Source organism: Cucurbita pepo, chromosome 6, assembly GCF_057944985.1.
Source record: "Cucurbita pepo subsp. pepo isolate OVF chromosome 6, ASM5794498v1, whole genome shotgun sequence".
NCBI classification, from domain to species: Eukaryota; Viridiplantae; Streptophyta; class Magnoliopsida; order Cucurbitales; family Cucurbitaceae; genus Cucurbita; species Cucurbita pepo.
In genome coordinates, this window is record NC_141803.1 from 16286438 (window position 1) to 16309369 (window position 22932).

At 37.1% G+C, this 22932-nt stretch overlaps 1 protein-coding gene and 1 pseudogene across 5 annotated transcripts; one reads left to right on the top strand and one right to left on the bottom strand.

The window, feature by feature from the left end:
• LOC111796919 (protein DETOXIFICATION 8) lies at positions 1 to 17135 on the top strand. 5 transcript variants are annotated; one of them, XM_023679726.2, is made up of 7 exons: positions 1 to 297; positions 12982 to 13526; positions 13598 to 13684; positions 13782 to 13838; positions 15190 to 15428; positions 16541 to 16746; positions 16860 to 17135. In XM_023679726.2, the coding sequence occupies exons 1-7, from the start codon at positions 94 to 96 to the stop codon at positions 16941 to 16943; spliced, it is 1422 nt and encodes a 473-aa protein (XP_023535494.2). In that variant the 5' UTR covers positions 1 to 93; the 3' UTR covers positions 16944 to 17135. The 5 variants fall into 5 exon arrangements, with proteins under 5 accessions (XP_023535494.2, XP_086980983.1, XP_023535495.2 ...); XM_087124857.1 differs by lacking the exon at positions 1 to 297 and adding an exon at positions 11724 to 11844; XM_023679727.2 differs by lacking the exon at positions 1 to 297 and adding an exon at positions 11742 to 12003.
• A 2541-nt stretch (positions 17136 to 19676) lies between these two features.
• Positions 19677 to 20950, bottom strand: LOC111796935 (ethylene-responsive transcription factor ERF021 pseudogene; annotated as a pseudogene).
• Positions 20951 to 22932: the final 1982 nt, after the last annotated feature.

Below are 22932 nucleotides of genomic sequence, written 5' to 3' on the forward strand. Positions count from 1 at the left end.
CTAATAATCAAGGCAAATCAAGGGAGAGGGGAAGCTAAGGAAGTGTTTGGTTGATGGGAAAATGAGGGAAAATTGTGTTTGTTTGGAGAGAAAATGAGAGAAAATTGGTTTAGGGTTTATAGGAAAGAGCTGAAGAAAGTGATATTGATAGCAGCTCCAATGGCTGCCACTACAATTTTGCAGTATGCAATGCAGGTTGTTGCAATGATAATGGTGGGACATCTTGGAGATGAGCTCTTGCTCTCTGGAGTTTCCATTGCTTCATCCTTCACTAATGTCACTGGAATTAGTGTTCTTGTAAGTCTCTTTCTCTATCTCGTTAAAGCGTATATCATTTGAAATGTGTTAGAAATCATGTGTCGATTCTAAAGAAGTCGACCAGAATGTAGCTCAAACGGTCTTAAACATATAGTCTTTCGGGTTAAAAATTTGAATCTTTATCTCATACAATAGTCAATTCGATTTTTTCGGTTTAGTGCCTAACCCGGAGCTGAGTCTGCCTCCTTAAGCTTATACCCTAGGATATGTTGTTATAAAGAAGTCAAATCGAATGTAGTTCAATTGGCTTATACATATAGTCTTTTGGGTTAGGGATTTGGATCTCAACCTTGCATTATAGCGATTTGATTTTCTCGATTTTGGGCCCAACCAAGAACTGACTACCTCTTTAAACTTATACCTTAGGTTATGCCGTTATAAAGAAGCCAACTCGAACATAGTTCAATTGGAATAGACATATAGTCTTTTGTGTTTGGGATTTGAATCTCAACCTCACATAATAGCGATTTGATTTTCTCGATTTTGGGGTCTTTTGTGTTAGGGATTTGAATCTCAACCTCACATAATAACGATTTGATTTTCTCGATTTTGGGCCCAACCAAGAACTGAATCTACCTCCTTAAGCTTACACCTTAGGTTATGTTGTTATAAAGAAGCCACTCGAACATAGTTCTTGACTTAGACATATAATCTTTTGGTTAGGGATTTTGTAACGGCCCTGATCCACCGCAGATATTGTCCTCTTTGAATTTTCCCTTTCGAGCTTCCCTTCAAGACTTTAAAATGCGTTTTCTAGGGGAAGGTTTCCACACCCTTATAAATGGTGGTTTGTTCTTCTCCCCAACCAATGTGGGACATCACAATCCACCCCCCTTTGGGGCCTAGCGTCCTCGTTGGCTTCTTTCCTTCCTCCAATCGATGTAGGACCACCCTCAAATCCATCCCCCTTTGGGTCTCAACGTCCTTACTGGCACACCGCCTCGTGTCTACCCCCCTTCGAGGAACAATGAGAAGACTGGCAGATCGTCCGGTGTCTGGCTCTGATACCATTTGTAACAGCCCAGATCCATCGCTATTAGATATTGTCCTCTTTGGGCTTTCCCTTTCGAGCTCCCCCTCAAGGCTTTAAAACGCATCTGCTAGGGGAAGGTTTCCATACCCTTATAAATCGTGGTTTGTTCTCCTCCCCAACTAATGTGGGACATCACATATTTGAATCTCAACCTCACATAATAGTCGATTGATTTTCTCGGTTTTGGGCCAAACCAAGAGCCGAATCTACGTCTTTAAGATTATACCCTAGGCTATGCCACTATAGAGAAGTCAACTCAAACATAGTCTAACTCGTTTTTAGACATATAGTATTTGGGTTAGAAATTCGAATCTCAACCTCAAAAAATAGTCAATTCGATTTTAGACATTATTTTATTTTATGTTTTTATTGAGTTGGTGGACATATTTTAAAAAATATCTATCATCATCAAATTCAATCCCTAAGACCCTTACTAAAATCTATCAACTTGCAATTTAAAAGGTAAAGTTTGAAAAACTCGTAACCTTACTAGCCTGACTATTACGATTATAACATTCACCGCACATTATTCATAAAGTGATGATGCTTCATAATCATCACATCTATTTGATCTAAGAATTTTTACTATTCTAATTATAAAAAATAATGTCCTTTACATAATATGAATTCTGAATATTCGTGACCTAAATGTGAATAAGTTGAATTACTTACCCTTTGATCTATTAAGGAACGATTCCTCAATGGATTATGAAAGATCTTCCGTTATGTTCTCAAGTTGATTTTCAATTTCTATCTTATAAGTTTTAAAAGTGCTTAAGACTCTATGCAATAAAAACACACAAAAATATTTCCGATGATCATCCATGAATGTGATAAATAACTCTTTTACCACCTCGTGTAGGGTAGTTTTCATGACATAATACGACTTTGTAGTCAACTTGGATTGAACACAAACTTCCCTTAGGCAATTGTGAGATCCCACGTCGATTGGAGAGAAGAATGAGTGTTAGCTAGGATGCTGGGTTTCAAAGGGAGTAGATTGTGAGATCCCACCTCAGTTGGAGAGGGGAACAAAGTATTTTTTTTTTTTATAAGGGTGTGGAAACCTCTTTTTAGCATACGTGTTATAAAAAAAATCTGAGAAGAAGTCCGAAAGAGAAAGCCCAAAGAAGAAAATATCTACTAGCAGTGAACTTGAGTTGCTACAGCTATAGACCTAAACTAACCATTCTATGAAAAGAAGGATGACATGCCCCAACCTAAAATGCTATTTTACAATGAGTTTGGAAAATGATTTTCACACAAGAATGACTAAGCCAGAAAATTAAACAATTGGAGTTTCAAGCGATGATTTTATTGAATATTAAACACGGTTTTTATGAGTTAAATTAAATAACTAAAAATACTCTATTTATCTCACAATAAATAATCTTTATTCAATTGTATTTGATCGAATCAAATTATTCTAACTATCCCTCCTTGAACTTATTTTATTATTATTATTATTATTATTATTTTTCTTTTTTGTTAAGAATTAGTCCAGTCATAAAAACTCTACACACCAACTTCTTCACTCAACTTCTGAAATGCTTCTCATTTGAGAGATTTTGTCAACAATTCAGCAAGTTGATTTCGAGTACCACAAAATAATAAATTAACAGTTCCTTCTTTTGTAAGATCTCTAAGAAAGTGAAATCTTGCTCTTACTCTTATGTGTTTGGAGCGTCCATGTAGAACGAGATTTTTGGACAACTTAATAGTTGAAGTATTCACACATTAGCTTGTTCTATCTATTTGAGAGTGACAATTTCTTTGAGTATCCTCATCATCCAAACAGCTTGACATGCATATACACTAGTACAACAAACTCAGCTTTTGTGGTTGTTACGGTGACTATAGGCTATTTCCGAGAAGACCACGCTACTACTCCTCCACTCATCATAAACACATAGCCTGAAGTACTCTTGCTATCTTCCATGGCTCCAGCATAATCACTATCAGTAAATCAAATTAAATCACTAACTCCTTCCTTTTGTTAGGTTATGGAGACTGCTCTCTTATTTATAGCTTGGTCAACGGTTATATCCGGTAAAGCTATATCCGGTAAAGCTAGTAAAGCTATATCCGGTAAAGCTATATATGGTAAATAGCTATATATGGTAAATAGCTATATATAGTAGATGGTTAAATCTAGTAAAACCATATACAGTAAACTGAACCATATATATATCCCGAACGGTAGAGCTTTGAAAATCTACTTTCTGTATTCTCTCTTACTGTACATACTTGAAATCATCAATATAAATCCTTTAGCCAGAGTTCTCCTTGCAGTTTCTCTATCATATTCTTTATGTTCATCTAGATCGAGTGTATGCATTGTTGTGCGATCCTAACAACTGGTATCAGAGCTAGGCGGAAGTCACCACGATCTGTGAAGATGGAAAGTTCAAAGATTGGAATTGAGAAGTTCGATGGATCCGATTTCAGTTTCTGGAAGATGCAGATTGAAGATTATTTGTACCAGAAAGATCCTCACGAACCCCTGTTGGGAGTGATGCTGGATACCATGACCACGGAGCAGTGGAAGCTCAAGGATCGAAAAGCCTTAGGGATGATCTGGTTGACACTATCCAGAAACATGACGTTTAACATCATCAAGGAGAAGACAACGTCAGATCTGATGAAGGCACTGTCGAATATGTACGAAAAACCGTCGGCTATGAACAAGGTGTATTTGATGCGGAGATTGTTCAATCTATAGATGTCTGAAGGTGGATCTATTGTGGATCATATAAATGAATTTAATATGATCGTAAGTCAACTGAGTTCGGTGGAAATTAATTTTGAAGATGAAATTAAAGCATTGATTTTGATGTCATCTATACCCAAGTCGTGGGATACTGTTGTTGCCGCAATCAGCAGCTCCCGAGGATCTAATAAACTGAAGTTTGATGAAATTCGAGATGTAGTTCTCAACGAAAGTACTCGCAAACGAGAATTGGAAATTCATCTAGTAATGCTCTTAGTGTTGACCAACGGGGAAGAAGTAAATTGAAGGGCCCAAACAAAGGGCGATCAAAATCAAAGAACTGAGAAAAATCTCCAAATAGACCAAACGTAACGTGTTGGAATTGTGGAGAAAAAGGTCACTTTTGGACAGGTTGTACAAGACTAAAGAGGAAGCAGAATCACAAATCTGGAGATGATGATGATTTTATAAATTCAGCAGGAGACATTGGGGATGCTCTAATCCTCAGCGTGGACAGTTCGATTGAATCCTGGATTTTGGACTCAGGTGCATCTTTTCATTCGTCTCCAAATAAAGAGTTTTTCCGGAATTTCAAGTCTGGAAATTTCGAGGTATATCTTGCCGACAACAAAGATTTGAAGATTAAAGAAAAAGGAGATGTCTGCATAAAAACTCCGGCAAGAAATTAGTGGACGTTAAAGGATGTCAGATATATTCCTGGTCTAAAAATGAACCTGATCTCTATTGGTCAGTTGGACAGCACAGGTTATGCAACAAAGTTAGGGAATAGTTCGTGGAAAATTATGAAGGGTGCTACAGTGGTAACACGTGGCTCAAAATCTGGAACCTTATACACCACGACAGAGTGTATGAACATAGCTGAGTTGTTGAGAGTGCTTCAAATTCAAGTCTATGGCACAATAGACTTGAACATATGAGCGTGAAAGGAATGAAGACGCTGACTGCGAAAGGAGTTTTAGAAGGTCTGAAATCTGTGGATGTGGGTCATTGTGAGAACTACGTTATGAGCAAACATAAACGAGTTAGCTTCACAAGAACTGCTAGAGAATTGAAGAAAGTGCGGTTGGAAATGGAACCAGATGTGGAGTAAGGTTCGACGAAGCAAGTGGGAGTTGAGTTTGAGTTGCAGGAAAACTCACCTAGTGATATTGTAGCAGATACTCATGAAACTCCTGAGGCTACTGCTGAGGAACTAGATGTGGAGCATGGTTCCAAGACAACGAAGCAAGTGGGAGTTAAGCTTGAGTTGCAGGAAAACTCACCTAGTGATGTTGTAGCAGATACTCATGAAACTTCTGAGGCTACTGCTGAGGAACCAGATGTGGAGCATGGTTCCAAGACAATGAAGCAAGTGGGAATTGAGCTTGAGTTGCAAGAAAACTCACCTAGTGATGTTGTAGCAGATACTCATGAAACTCCTGAGACTACTGCTGAGGAACCAGATGTAGAGCAAGGTTCCAAGACCAGAAGCAAGTGGGAGTTGAGCTTGAGTTGCAAGAAAACTCACCTAGTGATGTTATAGTAGATACTCATGAAACTCCTAAGACGACTGCAGAGGAATCAGCAGTGAAGCAAGTGACACCTGAACCGGTGTTGAGAAGATCATCCAGTACTATCAGAGTATCAGATATGTATGTTCCTTCATTACACTATCTGATGCTGATGAAAGGGAACCACAACCCTTTGAGGAGACCCTACAGTTGGAGGATACAACCAAGTGGGAGCAAGCCATGGATGATGGGACGTCTAGGCTTCAAAAATGCGTTGTACTGAGGCTGAGTACGTGGCAATAGCTGAAGCTGAAAAGAAGACGATATGGATGATTGACTATCTGGAAGAATTGGGCAAGAAGCAGCACGAAAAGATTCTTTATAGAGATAGTCAGAGTGTCATACAGTTGGTGAGGAACCCGGTCTATCATTTAAAGATAAAACATAGAAGGTGATACCATTTCACTTGCAGGTTAGTGGAAGATGATGATGTGTTTTGAGAAGATAGAGGGTGTGAATAATCCAGCAAACATGTTGACAAATGTGTTGATGTTGGAATATTGAGGTTGTGCAAAACCTCAATTGGTATGGTGAAGCGAAGATATTCATGATCGACGGTTATGGAGCCTGCTCTCTTATTTATAGCTTGGTCAACGGTTATATCCGGTAAAGTTATATTCAGTAAAGCTATATCCGGTAAAACTATATATGGTAAATAACTATATATAGTAGATGCTTAAATCTGGTAAAGCTATATACAGTAAACTGAACCATATTTATATCCTGGTAGAGCTTTGAAAATATACTTTCTATATTCTCTCTTACTGTACATACTTGAAGTCATCAATATAAATCCTTTAGCCAGAGTTCTCCTTGCAGTTTCTCTATCCTGTTTTTTATGTTCATCTAGATCGAGTGTGTGGTTGTTGTGCGATCCTAACACCTTTCTATAAAGTACACCATAATCTACCGTACCTTTCAAGTACCTTCAAACCCTTTTAGCTGCGGTAAAATGTTGTTGTGTTGGACATGCCATAAAACGACTAATCAAACTTACAACAAACATGAGATTAGAACGAGTAGTTGTGAGGTACATTAGACTTCCCATTATTTATTTATACAAAATTACATCTACTTTTGTATCGTTTTCATCTTTGCCAATTTTCTGTCCTTAATAATGGGATTACAAACATCATTGTAATTCTATATGCCAAATCGATTTAAAACTTCAGCAACATACTTTCTTTGACATATAAAAATATCATCTAAACTTTGTATTACATCTATTCCAAGGAAAAATCTCATCTGACCTAAGTCAGTCATATCAAACTCTTTCTTCATGGAACGTTTAAACCCTCCAACAATTTTTCATCATCTCCACTAAACAAGAGATCATCAACATAAATGTTTACAATAAGAATTTTACCTCCCTTTCTCTTAAGAGCGTCTGCTCACTGAAACTGATTTTGAATCCTTCCTTGATGAAATCAGATTCTATTCGACTAAACTAGGTTCTAGATACTTGTTCTAATCCGTAGAGAGCCTTTTCGAGTTTTTACATCATCTCCTCACTTTCCTTTTTCTCATAGTATTTTGGTTGCTCAACAAAAATATCTCATTTTAACTCGCTATATAGAAAAGCTGATTTGACATCCAACTGATAGAGTTTCCAACATTTTTGGGTTGCAAAAGCGATGACCATTCACACCGTATCCATTCATGCCACAGGTGCAAACACTTCTGTATAATCAATTTCATGCTCTTATGTGTAGCCTTTTACCACCAATCTTGTTTTGTATTTATCAACTTCTCGAGACTCATTTAGTTTGGTCTTATAAATTCATTTTACTCCTATTTTCTTTGCCCTAGCAGGTAGAACCGCCAAGTTCTACGTTTGAGTTTTTTCAATGGATTTGGTTTCTTCATCCATAGTCAATATCTATTTTGGGCTTTTGAAATCTTCCTCAAAATAAATAGTATCTGAAATTATCAAGAATGTTATATTTTGTTCATCCTCTTCGAGTAAGCCTTCACCAGAATCATGAAGGTGGATGTCGATTTCTCCCCCTCCCTTATTGTCAAATATGGTGCAACAAAAACTATTTTCACCAACTAGTTCAATTGTTTCAGCAACTGGTTTATTCATTTCCTCCGTGATCTCTCTTTCTTCGGCTGTGTTCTCATCAATTTCACTATTTTTTCACCCATCCAATTTTGTTTCACCTTCAAAAAAAATTCTATCTCATTCACGATCTTCCTCAAAAGCTACATTATGACTTACTATAATTTTATTTTAGCTAGATCAAGCATTCTATAACCTTTGATTTGGTATGGACTCCAAATAAAATACATGTGCCACTTTTATCTTCAAGTTTGCTTCTCTTAGCATCTGGAACATGAATATGTCCCACACATCCAAAAACTCTGAAATAATCAACTTATGATTTCTCTCCGCTCCAAGCCTCTTCTGATGTCATGTCTTTTACTGCAAGAGTGAGTGATCGATTCCAAACATGAATCGTTCACCACTGCATCATACCAGAATTTTTTAGAAACTTTTTTCTCTATCAGCATAGCTCTTACCAAGTTCATCACGGTGCAATTTTTTCGTTCGTCCACTCCATTTTGTTGTGGAGTATAGGTTGTGGTCAATTCTCTCTTCACTCCATGTTGTTTGCATAAATCGTTGAACTCTGTAGAGTTGAATTCTCCACCTCTATTTGTTCTTAAACATTTTATACAAATTCCAATTTTCTTTTCTATCATTAATTTTAAACATTTGAAATGATAAAAATGTTTTTGATTTTTCTACAAGGAAATAACTTCATGCAAGCCTTGAAAAATCATCTATAGAACACACCAAATATTTTTTCTGGCTACTTGAAGCTAGTAAATTTGAACCACATGGATCTGCATGAACAAGTCCCATTTTTTCAGTTGTTCAGCATTTACCCATTTTAGAAGGGGAGTCCGATGTTGCTTGCCTTTCATTTATGCCTCACAGTGGTGTTTAGAGCTACAATTTGCGGCAGGTCTTTCACCGTGTTTTTGTGTTTCAAGGTACATAAGCCTTTGTACCCAAGATGACCATAGCGATGATGTCAAAGTGCAGTTTGGTTCGTATTTGAAACTTGGAGGCATCTTCCTTGATTTGTTGTGGTAGATAGTTCAACAAGCAAAATGGACAGTCGGTTTGCACTCATAATTAACTCTATCATTTTTCCTGTTTGTGGATGATAAATGTTACCTACACCATCTTTGAACAACACTGCTACTTCTTTTTTTTTGTAGTTGTCAAACGCTCAAGAGATTATTTTTGAGTTTAGGTACTCAATACACATTACTAATAGTGTAACGAACCTCATTCAAAGTCAATTTCACTCCACCCTTTCTAGTAACTTTTATGCTTGTATTATTTCCAAGCTTGACAGTGTGAAAATAGGTCATGTCTATGCTTGCAAACATACCTTCATTTGCACAAATATGGTTTGAGCAACTAGAATCTAAGAACCAAGTATCACTCCTTTTTGCATCGTTTCTTTCCATAGGAGCCATTAACAACATTTCATTCTCTTCTTCCAACTCTGCATAATTCAATTCCTTATTCATCTTTGGATATTCATATTGAAAATGACCTAAGTCATGATACCTTTAACATTCAACTGTTGCTTTGTTGAAAGTTGATTTTTCCCTTCCATGTCTCCGGCCCCTATAAGTTCTTCTTCCTCAGTTACTTATTTCTAATCAACCTTCAACTTTTAGAACTTGCTCCTCTCCATCAACGTTGGATCTTCGAAATTTTGTTCATACACCGACTAATGAACTTTGTAATTCATCAGTGGATATGTTATCATTATCTTTGGATTCCTCAATAGATACTACAACATAAGTAAATTTGTTAGTCAAGTTACGCATAAGTTTTTTCTAAAATTTTCTTGTATGGCATATCTTCTCATCACTTCCCATCTGGTTAGATAATTAGTGATACTTTCATCTTTCTTCATCTCTAAGATCTCAAATTCTCTCATTGGTGCATCAAGAAGAGATTTCTTCACCTTTTTGTTTCCACCAAACTTTCACTTCATTGAGTCCAAAACAATCTTGGTTGTGCCATGATCCAAGATTTTTTCAAAGACAGTACGATCAATTTCTGGGAAGAGTTAGGCTTTCGCTTCATTGAGTCCCAAACAATCTTGGCTGTGCGACGATCCAAAATTTGTTCAAAGAAAGTACGATCAATTGCCTGGAAGAGGTAATCTTGGTGATCTTTGAGTCTAATATCATCAAGGTGCGCATTTTGTGCCTCAGTCAGCACTGTTCCTTCCACTAATTCTGAAAAATCAATCTCCACCACACTCCACACACCCTTTGCTCTAAGAAAATTTTCCATCTACTCACTCCAATGATCATAGTGATCATAGTGACCATCAAAGTGAGGAATCTTGGTTTAAGTTTTGTCTTCTCTCCGTATTTGATCACTCAAAAATTGCTATTCTACAAAGTCTAGTGATGTCTCTCATACCAATTATAAAGTTTTGGTAGAAGAATGACTAAGTTAGAAACATAAACACCAGTTTTGTCATTTTATTGAATACTGAAATTATCATTTATAGCCTTAAAAATTAATAAAAGAAATAGAAACTATCCACTAATATTCCAAAATAGTTAAACTAAATAGCTAAATACTCTAACCATCTAAAAATAAACCATCTTTGTTTGACGTCTTTAACATAATCAAATTATTCTAACAAAATTCTTAGCCATAAACTATAATAGAAAATAAGTTTTTAAAAACATTATTATATATATTATTTTTCCTTTTACTAATTTTGCTTTTGATATTATTTTGCAACAAAATGCTATATAGAAATATATCACATATTTCTTAATAAGTTCATGCATACCACTCCAAGGAATTATCCCTTTTCTCACGATAACACATAACAATTTTAAGTGGGAAAACATGATGTTTGGAGATAATGAATAGAATGACAATGCAAAGCACTTCACTCCTTAGTGCATGCCAAAGCTATTGCTTTCAACTTTTTTCATATGAAATCAGCTTTCTTTTGATAAAAGTTTGTCTTGTTTCTATCATGCATCTTAAAAATAACATAGTGAATCAAAATTTAAATGCTAATACAAAAAACGCGACTTGATTCCATGATTGGCTTAGTGACACCCTCATATATACATGGGCCCATACCTTTACGTGAAAAATGTTAAACGTGGTTTAAGTGTTTAAAAATACTCAATAAGTGACTCCACTGTTCATATTGAAAAATGTACATGGGCCCATACCTTTACCTGAAAAATGTTAAACGTGGTTTAAGGGTTTAAAAATACTCCATAAGTGACTCCACTAGTTAGATCAAAAAAATGTACATGGGCCCATACCTTTACTTGAAAAATGTTAAACGTGGTTTTTGTTTTAAAATATTCAATAATTGACTCCGCTGTTGAGATCGATAAATGTACATGGGCCATACCTTTACCTGAAAAAATGTTAAACATGGTTTAAATGTTTAAAAATACTCAATAAGTAACTCCATTATTCAGATAGAAAAATGTACATGGCCCATATCTTTACCTGAAAAGATATTAAACCTGGTTTAAATGTTTAAAAATACTCAATAAGTGACTCCACTATTGAGATTGAACAATGTACATGGCCCATACCTTTACCCGAAACTGAAAAAAAATGTTAAATGTGGTTTAAGTGTTAAAAAATACTCAATAAATTACTCCACTCTTCCGATCAAAAAATGTACATGGGCCCATACCTTTGCCTGAAAAAATGTTAAACATGGTTGAAGGGTTTAAAAATACTCAATAAGTGACTCCACTGTTCAGATTGAAAAATGTACATCGGCTTATACCTTTACCTGAAAAGATGTTAAACGTAGTTTAAATGTTTACAAATACTCAATAAGTGATTGAAAAATGTACCTGAATCAACCAAAATTGTTAATTTTAAGATTAGGAGACAAAAAAATGTTTTCAAAATATATAGATTAGAAAGAATAATATTGGAAGCACATGAATAAAAGTTGGAAGTCCATTCAAACTTTTTTTATCTTTTAATTTAATAAGGAATATTTGAAATTTGAAATGGATTGGGACAAAACTTAAAGTTATGCAGTAAATAGAACATGAATGTTGCTTTATCGTTTAGTTTGGATCATAAATGTCCTTTGTTGAGGTGTTGTGGAAGTTTGGGAGGAAAAAAGATGAGAGAAAAATGGAGAGTTTATCAAAAGGAAGTGAAGAAGGTGAGCTTTTTAGCAGCGCCCATCATCATAGTCTTCGTTCTTCAGTACCTTTTGCAGGTCGTCACCATCATTATCGTCGGCCATCTCGGCGATGAGCTTTTGCTTTCTGGCATCTCGATTGCCTCTTCCTTCGTTCGCGTCACTGGCTTTGCCCTTCTCGTAATCTCTTCGTTCTTGCTTTATAATGTTTCGGTCGGAAATGTGTTTCATTTAATCTTTTAGACATAGTACGTGAAATTCTACATCGATTGGAGAGAGGAACGAACGTCAGCGAGGATGCTGGGCCTCGAAGGAGGTGGATTGTGAGATCCCACATCAGTTGGAGAGGAGAAGGAAACATTTTTTTATAAGGGTGTGGAAACCTCTCCCTACACGACAAGTTTTAAAAACGTTGAGAGGAAGCCCAAAAGGTAAAGCTCAAAAATGACAATATGTGCTAGCATGGGTTTGGGCATTTACAAATGGTATCAGAGCCAGACACTGGGCAGTGTGCCCCGAAGGAGGGTAGATTGTGATGAAGGGGGGTGGATCGTGAGATCCCACATCGGATGGAGAGAGGAACGAACCATTCTTTATAAGGGTGTGGAAACCTCTTCGTAGCATATGCAGTAAAAAACTTGAGGGGAAGTCCAAACTGAAAAACCCAAAAATGACAATGTTTGTTAGTGGTGGGTTTGGCTGTTACAAATAGTATCAAAGTCATACATCGGGCAGTGTGCCAGCAAAGACGGTAAGCCCGGAAGAAGGGAGATGGGTTATGAGATCCCACATCGTGGATTGTGAGATCCTACATCAGTTGGAGAACATACATCGGGCAGTGTGCCAGCAAAGACGGTAAGCCCGGAAGAAGGGAGATGGGTTATGAGATCCCACATCGTGGATTGTGAGATCCTACATCAGTTGGAGAAGTAAACGAAGCATTCTTTACCAGGGTGTGGAAACCTCTCCCTAGCAGACACGCACCGTTTCAAAAAACCTTAAAAGGAATCTCAAAATGGAAAACACACGGAAGAGAATATCTACTAGCAGTGGATTTGTGCAGTTACATAGCAATAGTTCTGAGGCCACGAGCGAACTGATCACGGTAAAAAGTTTCGAACTTGTTTACACTAACCCATGGTTGTTTTCTTCTTGCAGCTAGGAATGGCTGGAGCTTTGGAAACTCTATGTGGGCAAGCATATGGGGCACAACAATATCAAAAGATTGGAGTTTATACTTATAGTTGCATGATATGTCTCCTTTTAGCCTGTTTTCCAATCTCTATATTATGGTTCTTCACAGATAAATTACTAATTTCCATTGGCCAAGACCCTTCCATTTCTTCCATAGCAAGAAAATACTCACTTTTTCTTATTCCAAATCTCTTCGCCCATGCAATTCTTCAATCTCTTATGCGTTATCTCCTCACTCAAAGCTTAATCCTTCCTTTACTCTTTTGCTCTTTAGCCACTCTCTCTTTCCACATTCCAATTTGTTGGCTTCTTGTCTTCCATTTCAACCTCAAGGTTGTGGGAGCTGCTTTGGCTCTTGGCATGTCCTATTGGCTCAATGTCATTTTGCTCGGGCTCTACATCGTCTTCTCTCCGTCTTGTAACAAGACTCGAGCCTCGTTCTCAATGGAGGCTATCTCGAGCATTGGCAAGTTCTTTCGGCTTGCTATCCCCTCTGCCGTGATGGTTTGGTAAGGTAGTTGATTTGGGTCGATCTGATTTGAGTTGAGTTGATTAAAACGTGTTTGTTTGTGTTTTTCAGCTTTGAGTGGTGGTCGTATGAGATCATTCTTTTGCTTTCTGGGCTTTTACCGAATCCTAAGGTGGAGGCTTCTGTGCTTTCTATATGGTATGTTTATGCATTTTATCGATCACCGTCAACCTCACGTGTAAGTCTAATGAGTCTAAGCCTTTTAACTCTTTTCCTTTTGGTGGTTTATGGACAGTTTCTCTGTGACTTATTTGCATTATTTCATACCATATGGGTTGGGGGCCACAGCAAGGTGAGTGCTAATAATTTATCTTATCCTTCTAATAATTTAGCTTATCCTTTTGTCATTGTCAAAATATATTTCTATTTTTTTTTTTATTTACACGAAAAATAGTTGCATAAAACTTTATCCAATGCTTCCCATTTATTAAAAGTGGTCCAACATAAATTAAGGACATGTTTGGATTGTAGGAAAAGTTTTTTTTTTTTTTTTTTCTATAAAAACTACTTAGATTAATTATACAAGTTCTTTGGGATTGTTTTACACTCAAAATGCTTCTACATATGTTAAACTACTATAAAAGACACCTATTAAACACAAAGAACAATTTAATTTTGTATTTAGAACATTTAGATCGGTTATCTACTAGTGGTCATCAGTAGAATCGGGTGATCTCCATTGGTGGGTGTCGGTGGTTGTTACTAGAGATTGCTGGTTGTTGCTGGTGGAGGGTGGCGATAACTATGGAGAAGTAAAGGTAGTGTGAGATCTCACATAAGTTGAAGAGAGGAATGAATCATTCCTTATAAGTGTGTGGAAACTATCATTAGTAGACATGTTTTAAAAACTGTGAGACTGATGACTATACGTAATGGGCAAAAGCGGATAATATCGGCTAGTGGTGGGCTTGAGTTGTTACAAATAGTATCAGAGATAGTCATCGGGCGGTGTGCCAACTAGGACATTGGGCTCCAAAAGGGGGTGGATTGTGAAATCCCACATCGGTTGGAGTAGGGAACGAAGCATTTCTTATAAGGGTGTGAAAACTATCTCTAGTAGACGTGTTTTAAAAACCGTGAGGATAACGGCTATACGTAATGAGCCAAAGCAGACAATATCTTCTAGCAATGGGCTTCGGCTGTTACAAATGGTACTAGAGTTAGTCACGGAGCAGTGTGCCAAAAAGGACACTGGGCTCCCAAGAGGGGTGGATCGTGAGATCCCGCATAGGTTGGAGAAGGAACGAATCGAAGTCTTTAGGGTGTGAAAACATCATATAGGTTGGAGAGGGAAACGAAACATTTCTTATAAGGGTGTGAAAACTATTATCTAGTAGACTCGTTCTAAAATTTGAATTCAAGTGTTTCATTCAAAATAACTCGTTTTTTCGAAAGTCATTTTGAGTGGTTTCTTTAACAAACACTACAAACCTTATGAAAATGATTTTTAGAAAATGAAACACTAGAAAAGACTAAAACTTAAAACATTGTCTCATTAAACCGCAGAAGAGCTTGCCTAAAGAGTACCAATTCCTTTACTTGTTCAAATTTAAGGTTCAATTCTTAATCAATTACATTATAGAAAAGTATATATTTATAATATGTATACATTGAATGATTGCAATGGTGATATACGTGTGTAGCACAAGGGTTTCAAATGAACTAGGAGCTGGAAACCCTGAGGCAGCCAAAGTAGCAGTGAAGGTAGTGGGAGTTCTTGGAATCATTGAATCAGTGACGGTGAGTGCAGCTCTGTTTGGGTGTCACAATATGTTGGGATATGCATTCACAAGTGACACCCAAATTGCCAATCACATTGCTTCATTTTGGCCTTTGATTTGCCTATCAATTCTCATAGATAGTTTTCTCGGCATCCTCTCAGGTACATCTCCATGTTCGATTTTATGAAAATTTCGATCAAAATATTGTTGAGAATTATTGGGATGAAGTCCTAGGGAATGATCTTGGGTTTATAAGTAAGGAATATATCTCTATTGGTATGAAGCTTTTTCGGGAAGCCCAAAGCAAAGCCATGAGAGCTTATGCTCAAAGTGAACAATATCATACCATTGTGGAGAGTCGTGATTCCTAACATGGTATCAGAGTCATGCTCTTAACTTAGTAATGTCAATAGAATCCTCAAATGTCGAACAAATAAGTTGTGAGTCTCGAAGGTATAGTCAAAAGTGACTCAAGTGTCGAAAAAATGGTATACTTTATTCGAGGACTCCAGAGAAGGAGTCAAGCCTCAATTAAGGGGAGGCTGTTCGAGGGGAGAATTGTTGAGGATTGTTGGGAGAGAGTCTCACATTGGCTAATTTAGGGAATGATCATGAGTTTATCAGCAACAAATACATCTCCATTGCTATAGGGCCTTTTGGAGGGAAAAAAAAAAACAAAGTCACGAGAGCTTATGCTCAAAGTGGACAATATGATACTATTGTAGAGAGTCGTGATTCTTAACATGGTATCAGAGTCATGCCCTTCCTTAAATGTCAAACAAAAAGTTGTGAGGCTCGAAGGTGTAGTCAAAAGTGAAGGAGTCGAACAAAGGGTGTACTTTGTTCGAGAACTCTAGAGAAGGAGTCGAGCCTCGATTAAGGGGAGAGGCTGTTCGAGGGCTCCATAGGCCTCAGGGGAGGCTCTATAGTAATTTGTTCGGGAGAGCAAAGGGTGTACTTTGTTCGAGGACTCCAGAGAAGGAGTCAAGCCTCGATTAAAGGGAGGTTGTTCAAGAGCTCCATAGGCGGCCTCAAGGGAGGCTCTATAGTACTTTGTTCGTGGGGAGTATTGTTGGGAGAGAGTCCCACATTGACTAATTTAAGGAACGATCATGAGTTTATAAGTAAGGAATAAACATGAACGTTTGCATATATCGATAGTGAATGCTTTTAAAGATTTTTCTTTTCTAATTATTCATGTTAGGTTCACATTAGCTCTATTTCATTCCATCCGATGTCCAATCTATGAACGTTTGCAAGTTACGACATGTAGGGGTTGCACGAGGTTGCGGATGGCAGCGTGTAGGGGCATATGTGAATTTGGGATCATATTATATAGTTGGGATTCCAATGGCGGCTGTGTTAGCTTTTGTGGTTCATTTGAGAGTCAAAGGGCTTTGGATTGGATTGGTTTCAGGAGTTACCCTTCAATCCTTTCTTTTTGCTCTCATTACCATTTTCACTAATTGGCATAAACAGGTTCTCTCTTTACTAATACATAATTTTTCTAATTGTATAGACTTCTTTAAATGCATCGATTAATATATTAACCCGCTATGAAACGCTTCTATAAATTTGTATCGACCGTGCAGGCCTTAAAAGCTAGGGAAAGGGTACTCGAAGAAAATACGAGACAAAATTTGTGCCCGACATCTGATAGTTCGATTCAATTGTAAAACGTGAAATACTTGTAGCTTCCTCTCATGGCATAATTGTAATTGAATCCTCCATTACCATTAACGTCTTTGTTTTCTAGTTTTTATACCTTTTTCTTTTATAGTTAGGAGTGGAGAGATTCGAACGGTTAATCTATTGGTTGAAGGTATATTTTTTAATCAATTTTCAATACTACAAACTTAATTACATGATATGATCATGGTACCATCCAAGACTAAGGAAACTAAGGACGAGCGCATGAGAAGGGCAAGGGAGTGAATTCGGCCACTAAAGCTCATTGGCGAGCAAGCAAGGTCGAGATACTATCTGTATGCACAAGAGGCCACACGACCTTCATCCAGACAGCTCGATTGGCGCTTTCCCTATCACGTCTATCTAGCTTGGAGATTATAAAACGTTGTTATAGGTTAGTATAGGACGTTTTTCAATTTTAATTTTTACTTGTTTTATTTTAATTTTTATTATGTTTCTTTAAAGACGTTTACAACATATAAGTCCATGACAATGTTTTACTATGATGTTTATTTCCGCATAAGAGATGATGATATGAAATGGTAGCGACTTTACGTTAGTAGAAAATTTAGAGTCGTTACAAATCATGTCCAATATCACATTTTGGGCTCAGTAATACCCTACTTTTTCCTTTGAAGACCGCTATTACATGCATGTCATGACTACTGTATGCAAAATATCATTAAAAATACTTCAGTTTAAACATTGTCATGAACTTAAATGTTCATATTTCACTTCAAATTTAATAATCTCATCGTAAAAATAACATAGTTGTGAGTTCATCGCATGGCCTCCTCAAATGACGTTGTCATATGTATTTGGGACCTTTGTCTTTATTTGAAATAATGTTAAACGTGGTTTAAGTATTTAAAAATACTCGGTAAGTGACCCCATTATTGGAGTCAGTAAATGCAATCACATGCAACATAGTTCATGGTGGGACCTACTTTTCATGACTAGTGTTTGTATTCTAATTTTTTTCCACATGAAGTTGGATGCATACTATTTCTCTACCCATGATTCATATACGAGCGCATGAACTTGCTAGGTAGGTTCATATACATACCACTAGATTTAACTACGGACTACCATATACTCACGTTGCCGGAAACGAACGAAAAGAATGAGGCAAAAATGAGGTGTATACGTGAAGTTTGGGGCATATTACCTTTTTGGTTGGCCTTCATTGTGCAATTGAAAGTGAAAGGACTTTGGAACCATCAACTAAACTTTTCAATAATAAATAATAAATTTTGTATCTGTGTCTCGACATTTTCCTGTGACATGATCACGTTATTTAGTTCTTGTTTTTATGAATGAAAATTATCCCTACAAACTAACACGGGTCCTTTCAGCATACTTTGTCCTCACTCACATAAGAAAATCTCCCGGAGGTCACTCAGCATAGAATTGCTCCAAGTAAAGCACGTTTAACTTTGAAATTCTTGTGACTGAGCTATTGAAAATGAAAGTGCCAGTAACTTTCAATTCTTTTGAGTCGTTCTTAGTCATCATATCCTCATTCATGTACCATCTCCTTTACTCAAGTCACAAATACATATATTTGAAGCTGGGTTATCGGTATTTTTAGATAATTGATTACAGAATATAGAAAATATTTACGAACTTGAGGATTAAAATCAAAACTATTTTAGTATTCGAACATTAAAATGAAAACCATCCCAAAATTTGAGGACCTAAAGAAAATTTAAAGAATTTGTTGGATAATAGTTTGGAGTTTAGAATAAGATTTGTATGGATCATAAGGCCATTGCCCATCAAATCATAGGTTTAGAACCACTTATGATGCATATGGAGCCCAACACAAAGGCACTACTTTGCTTATCCGTGTATACTCCAATTAAAAGTGGGAATGCATAACATTTAAAAGATGTAAACACATTGATGAGATATTTTGTGGCTAGACATGCATGCCTTGGTAGGGGCACGTAGGCAAGGGCATGAACATGGACGTGTAGGTGTGCGGGCGTTAGGAAGCGGTGTTGATAAACACAATCGATGTGTGTGCAAGGGTATTGGGGGTGTTGGCGGGGTATGTGGTGTGCGTAAAGTGATGCTTGGTGTTACGGTCATGCTTGTCCAAGGCGTGTTCACTGTGGCTGTGTGTCGGTGGTCCTGATCATGCTTGTCCATGACCGCGTGCCTATTCCAAACCCTTTTTACTTGATTCTTGTCGTGTCAATACAGAGATGTATAACCGTTCATCAAATTCATGTCTACATCTGTTAGGGCTAAAATGCACCAAAATGTACTATAGGAGATATGACTGGTCGTTAATTTTTCTTACCCGGATTATATGTTATCAAAGCTGTAGTTATTGTCTATTTGCTATTAGCCTATAACGTTACTTTTTTACAAATTGTTTTCAACACATTTCCTCGCTACTTCTTCTAAAATACTCTCTCAAATGCGACCGAGGCTTGATCACACGTCCCAATTATCTACGACTTATGTTTTTCATATGATTGACTTGTTCGTTAGGTTAGAACAAGTGTCGCACAATCGTTATCGCACTACCACAAGAGTGAGCTCGCTTAGAATAAGTGTAATACAATCCCGATCTTGTTGCCACAGGAATGCAATTGTAACACTTGGGCACGGGAAAGCTTATGAATAGAAGAGAGAGAGAGAGGAGAGAGAGAATTTTGCAAATTTAATAATGAAAATTCATTAACATATTACATTATAGAAATGTGATTGAACAAAGCACACACCTTTCTCCCACACTCATAGCTATAATATTACCCAAATTCTCTAATTCCCTCAAATCTCAATCCCTAAACCCTAAATTCCCAAATTACATCATCCAAATTTTCCTTCACCAAAACCCTTCTACATTTTGTCACGGTTAGAGGTACATGACAGACGTTAAAAATTATTTTTCATAGCAACAAACTGATCGCTACATAGTAAATTTCTCTTGTAAAAAAATAACTTTTTTTCTCGATTTCACCAATTCCAAAACTTCATATCAGCAATTGACTGTCACATCGTAAATTTCGGTTTAAAACATCTTTCAAGGTGAATTTTCTCCTCTAAAAAACAAAAGAAAATAACCCTTTTACTCGATTTTATTAATTTCAAGACTTCGTATCAATATACTAACCGTTACATCGTAAAATTCTTTTTAAAATATTTTTCTACGTGAATTTTCTCTTCTTAAAAAAAAGAAAAGAAAAGAAAGTAACCCTTTTTCTTAAATCAATTATTTTTTAATAATTAATTTTCTTAGCAAACCCACCTAGCATAATCTAATTAATTAATTATGGTCAAACTATGCTTAGTTAAAAAAAAACAACCCAATTCATATTATTGTGAAAATGACGTGTAATTTTTCTAATTTTTTAATTAAAAAAAAGAAAATAAAAAAAGAAAAATAGTGTTACCCAATGAGTACCCTAAGGATCCCACAATGAATCATTATGAATATTCTCCCACATCGCATCCTCCATCTCATCAACAAACACAGTCCCATTCGAAAACTCCGACGACATTTCCATCCACATCTTCGGCGAGTCCAACGGCGACTCGTTAATCGCCTGAATTTGGCTCGGCGAAAGCCGAACAGTGACCGGTGCAACACTCGACGTGGAACCCCGATCACCCTCAACCCCAACACCTGGTGTTGTTCGTACTCGCAATGCTGCCCTATGGGCAGCAAAACGGATATCATCAGGAGTGGAGCCATTAGGGAAGGGGAGAGAGTTGGCAAGATGTGGGAAGTTGAGGCGAGCATCGTGACCACGGAAATGATAGGCGGCGGCATCGTAAGCCGCCGCCGCCATCTCCGGTGTCTCGAAACTCCCTAACCAAATTCTCGTCTTCTTTCCTGGCTCGCGAATCTCCGACACCCATTTGCCCCATTTCCTCTTGCGAACGCCTCGGTAGCTCGACGTCGACGTGCCGTGGCTGCCCGTTGAGCTAGGATCTCCCATGTCACAAAAAGACACAAACAATACGTACTAAATATGTCCTTTTTGTTGTGTTGTTTTGATTATTGGAGTTATGAGTATATATATATATAGGGAAGAAAAAGGTGAGATTTTTAGAGATGAAACGTGGACACTTCTCATTGGAGGAGGGAGGTTCCAAGTAGTTGCTTGAGCACGTTGAAGAACTTTTAGATTTTTTTTTTTTTTTTTTTTTTTTTTAAATTATTTTTTGAAAAGGAAAAGAAAATAAAAATTGGAGATTGAAAGTGATGGAAATTATAAAGGGAAGAAGAAGAAGAAAATTGGAGAAGGGATATTGGGTTGCTGTAGGGGACGCGGTTTTGCAATAAGGTGGCAGGAGTTTTTGGAAGTTTGTGAAAGGACCCCACCATTCTTTTCATGTAACTATTAGGGTATCTCGAGGAGAAGGCATGAAGCTCGGGCATAGGTTAAGGTTGAGAAAATAACGACTCAAAGCGCATGAAGCCTGAGCATAAGTTAGGATTGAGCATGTAACGACTCAAAGTTCACCGCTAGCATATATTGTTTTCTTTGGGCTTTCCCTTTCGGGCTAGCTCTCGAGGTTTTTAAAACGCGTCTACTTGGGAGAGGTTTCTACACCCTTATAAACAATGTTTTGTTCTCCTCCCCAACTGATGTGGTATCTCATAATCCACCTCCTTCGAGGCCCAACGAGGAGAGGTTTCTACACCTTTATAAAGAATGTCTCGTTCTTCTCCCAACTGATGTAGAATCTCACAATTCACCTCCCTTCGAAGTCCAGCGTACTTGCTGGCTCTCGTTCCTTCCTCCAAACGATGTGGGACCCCCACCAAATCCACCCCCAAAGTCCTTACCGCACACTGCCTCATGTCCACCCCCTACAAGGCTCAACGTCCTCACTGGCACTGATATCATTTGTAACGACCAAAACTCACCGCTAGTAGATATTGTCCTCTTTGGACTTTCTTTTTTGGGTTTTCCCTCAAGGTTTGTAAAACGAGTCAACTAGGGAGAGGTTTCCACACCCTTATAAAAAATGTTTCGTTCTCCTCCCCAACCAATGTGGGATCAAACAATCCACTCCACTTCGGGGCCCAACGTCTTCGCTAGCTCTCGTTCCTTTCTCTAATCGATGTGAGACCCCACCAAATCCACCCCCTTCGGGGCCCAGCATCCTTACTGGCACACTACCTCATGTCCATTCCCTTCGGGGCTCAACCTTCTCCATGGTACATCGCCCAGTGTCTAGCTCTGATATCATTTGTAACGACCCAAAACCCACCGCTAGTAGATATTGTCCTCTATGGGATTTCTCTTTCGGGTTTCCCCTCAAGGTTTTTAATACCCATCTACTAGAGAGAGGTATTCACACCCATATAAAGAATATTTCGTTCTCCTCTCCGACCGATGTGAGATCTCACACCACGAGTCTATCAAGGGAGTATCTAAGAGATCAAAACTCAAAACTCGGGACCATATACACTTAAAAATTAAAATAAAATAAGCCAATTAAAAGAAAAGAAATATTTTCTAAATAAATATTAGTTTACAAATTAAGGGGAGAAAATTGGAACATGTATACTTAAATTATATTTATTTTCACACCTGGTTGATTTAGACTAAATAACCATATTCAGTCCATAAAATATAATAATAAATTATATAATATAAATAAAATTTTAAAATTAAAAAAAGAAAATTGCAGACAAGAAAGATCCTATACTTTTATTTTATATAGTTCGCTAAGATGACATCACTGTCACCAATACTATAATCACAACCACTAAGTCTGTGCCGTGTGGATTACTTTCATTTCAAACTTAAATTAATAAAATTGTATCTTTCTAACTTTAAATAAAAATTAAAAAATATTATAGTTAATTTTGGAACCGCCTATAATTTATTTCAAAAATATCCATAAACTTTCAAATGAGTTTAAAAAATATTGGTTCAGATTTCAAAATTTTCGTTAATACTCTTAAAATATTTTAAAATTTAAAAAAAATGTCCTTATTTTGAA